Below are 1,312 nucleotides of genomic sequence, written 5' to 3'. Positions count from 1 at the left end.
AACCTTACAGAGCCATGTCCGATTGAGGGATCTAATATTCGCGTCGACAGCTGATGTTTTCATTGCTGGACGGATAAAACTATCCAACTCAGAGACTTTGCGTTTGAAGGTAAACGCTGGTTGGCCTTGCTGTTGAAGGGTAAGGATTGCCAAATGATGGAGGCACTGCAAAACTTGGAAGAACACCTTCACAAAGGGTTCTTCCTCCTTATGAGTGGGGACTGGTTGGCGTCGGTGGGCTGGTAGTCGTTTCTGTTGTTGGTCAGGTCGATGGTTACCTCTTGATTGGTAGGCTGTGTTGTAGGTAGGTCGGCGATGGGGTGGGATATAGCTGGATGGGTTGGTTGGTGGTCGGCGATTGGTAGGTGGTGGAGGTCGATGGAAGACAGGGCCGTTGTAGGGTACGTGATATTGGTTTGGTTGACGATTAGTGTTTCTATTTCTGGCTTCTTGCCAGTGGTTGTTGTAGTTGGGGAGCATAATGAAAATAACTTGGGGTTAGAAGGGAATGTACAGCGGATGTAACAGGAGGAAACTGTATATGCTAGCGTGAAAATGTTGGGATCAAATTATGCAAATAAGTCAAGCTGGGTTTGGGGATATATAAAGCAAGATGAAAAATGCAAAAAAATATATATTTAGGTGATAAATAACGCTAACAATGATGTGAAAAATTATAACAAGTAAAACAAAAACTTACGCAATTGACACGAACCGGTTTTCGAAATATTATCCTTTTTCAAGTGTCGAGGAATGGTCTCATCGGGAGAGATGGAACTATAGGGTGAAGGGTGATCCAACACCGCGCAGATCAAGTAAAGAGACCACAAAATATTATTGTGTTAGGTCAAATTGCATTGTTAAGCGTTTCAGCTACTTTGTTGCGTCTAGAGATCTCAGCATTACGGCTAATATTAGAGATCGACTACTTGAGTCACATATTAAGACATTAAACGAACAGCTTAACTACATTTTGTAGTTACTAATTACATTAATGAGTGCCTTAGAATAGGATCATGTAGAATTATTTTGCATTTTGTTATTTTGTGACTATGTCCATTGAATAAAACAGTTTTTGTTTTTGGTTTATCGTACTCAAACGGTCTCTTTGAAAGTTACACTAAAGCTCGGCAACAGATTATGGTTTTTGGAAACTGTGCAATGTAATTTCCACTAATTTTGAACCCTCCTCATTTCCAACATCCAAGGATGTCAACATAAAGCGGTGGAGAAACGAGAGTGGGGAGGGAGGCATAGCATGGAAATGCCCAAATTGTGATGGATGGCATGTTGCCACTAAATACGCTACTGG

General features: G+C 41.3%; 1 protein-coding gene across 1 annotated transcript; it reads right to left on the bottom strand.

Annotated features, from left to right (window-relative positions):
• Positions 1–3: 3 nt before the first annotated feature.
• On the bottom strand, positions 4–480 carry LOTGIDRAFT_177004 (hypothetical protein; the record flags this gene model as incomplete). Its single annotated transcript, XM_009047366.1, has 1 exon — positions 4–480. A coding segment is annotated over one exon (477 nt), but the record flags the coding sequence as incomplete, so codon positions are not given.
• Positions 481–1,312: the final 832 nt, after the last annotated feature.

This window comes from Lottia gigantea (genome assembly GCF_000327385.1).
Source record: "Lottia gigantea unplaced genomic scaffold LOTGIsca_11058, whole genome shotgun sequence".
Taxonomy (NCBI): domain Eukaryota; kingdom Metazoa; phylum Mollusca; class Gastropoda; family Lottiidae; genus Lottia; species Lottia gigantea.
The sequence above is the reverse complement of the archived record's forward strand: the minus strand, read 5'-3'. Positions and strand labels throughout refer to the sequence as shown.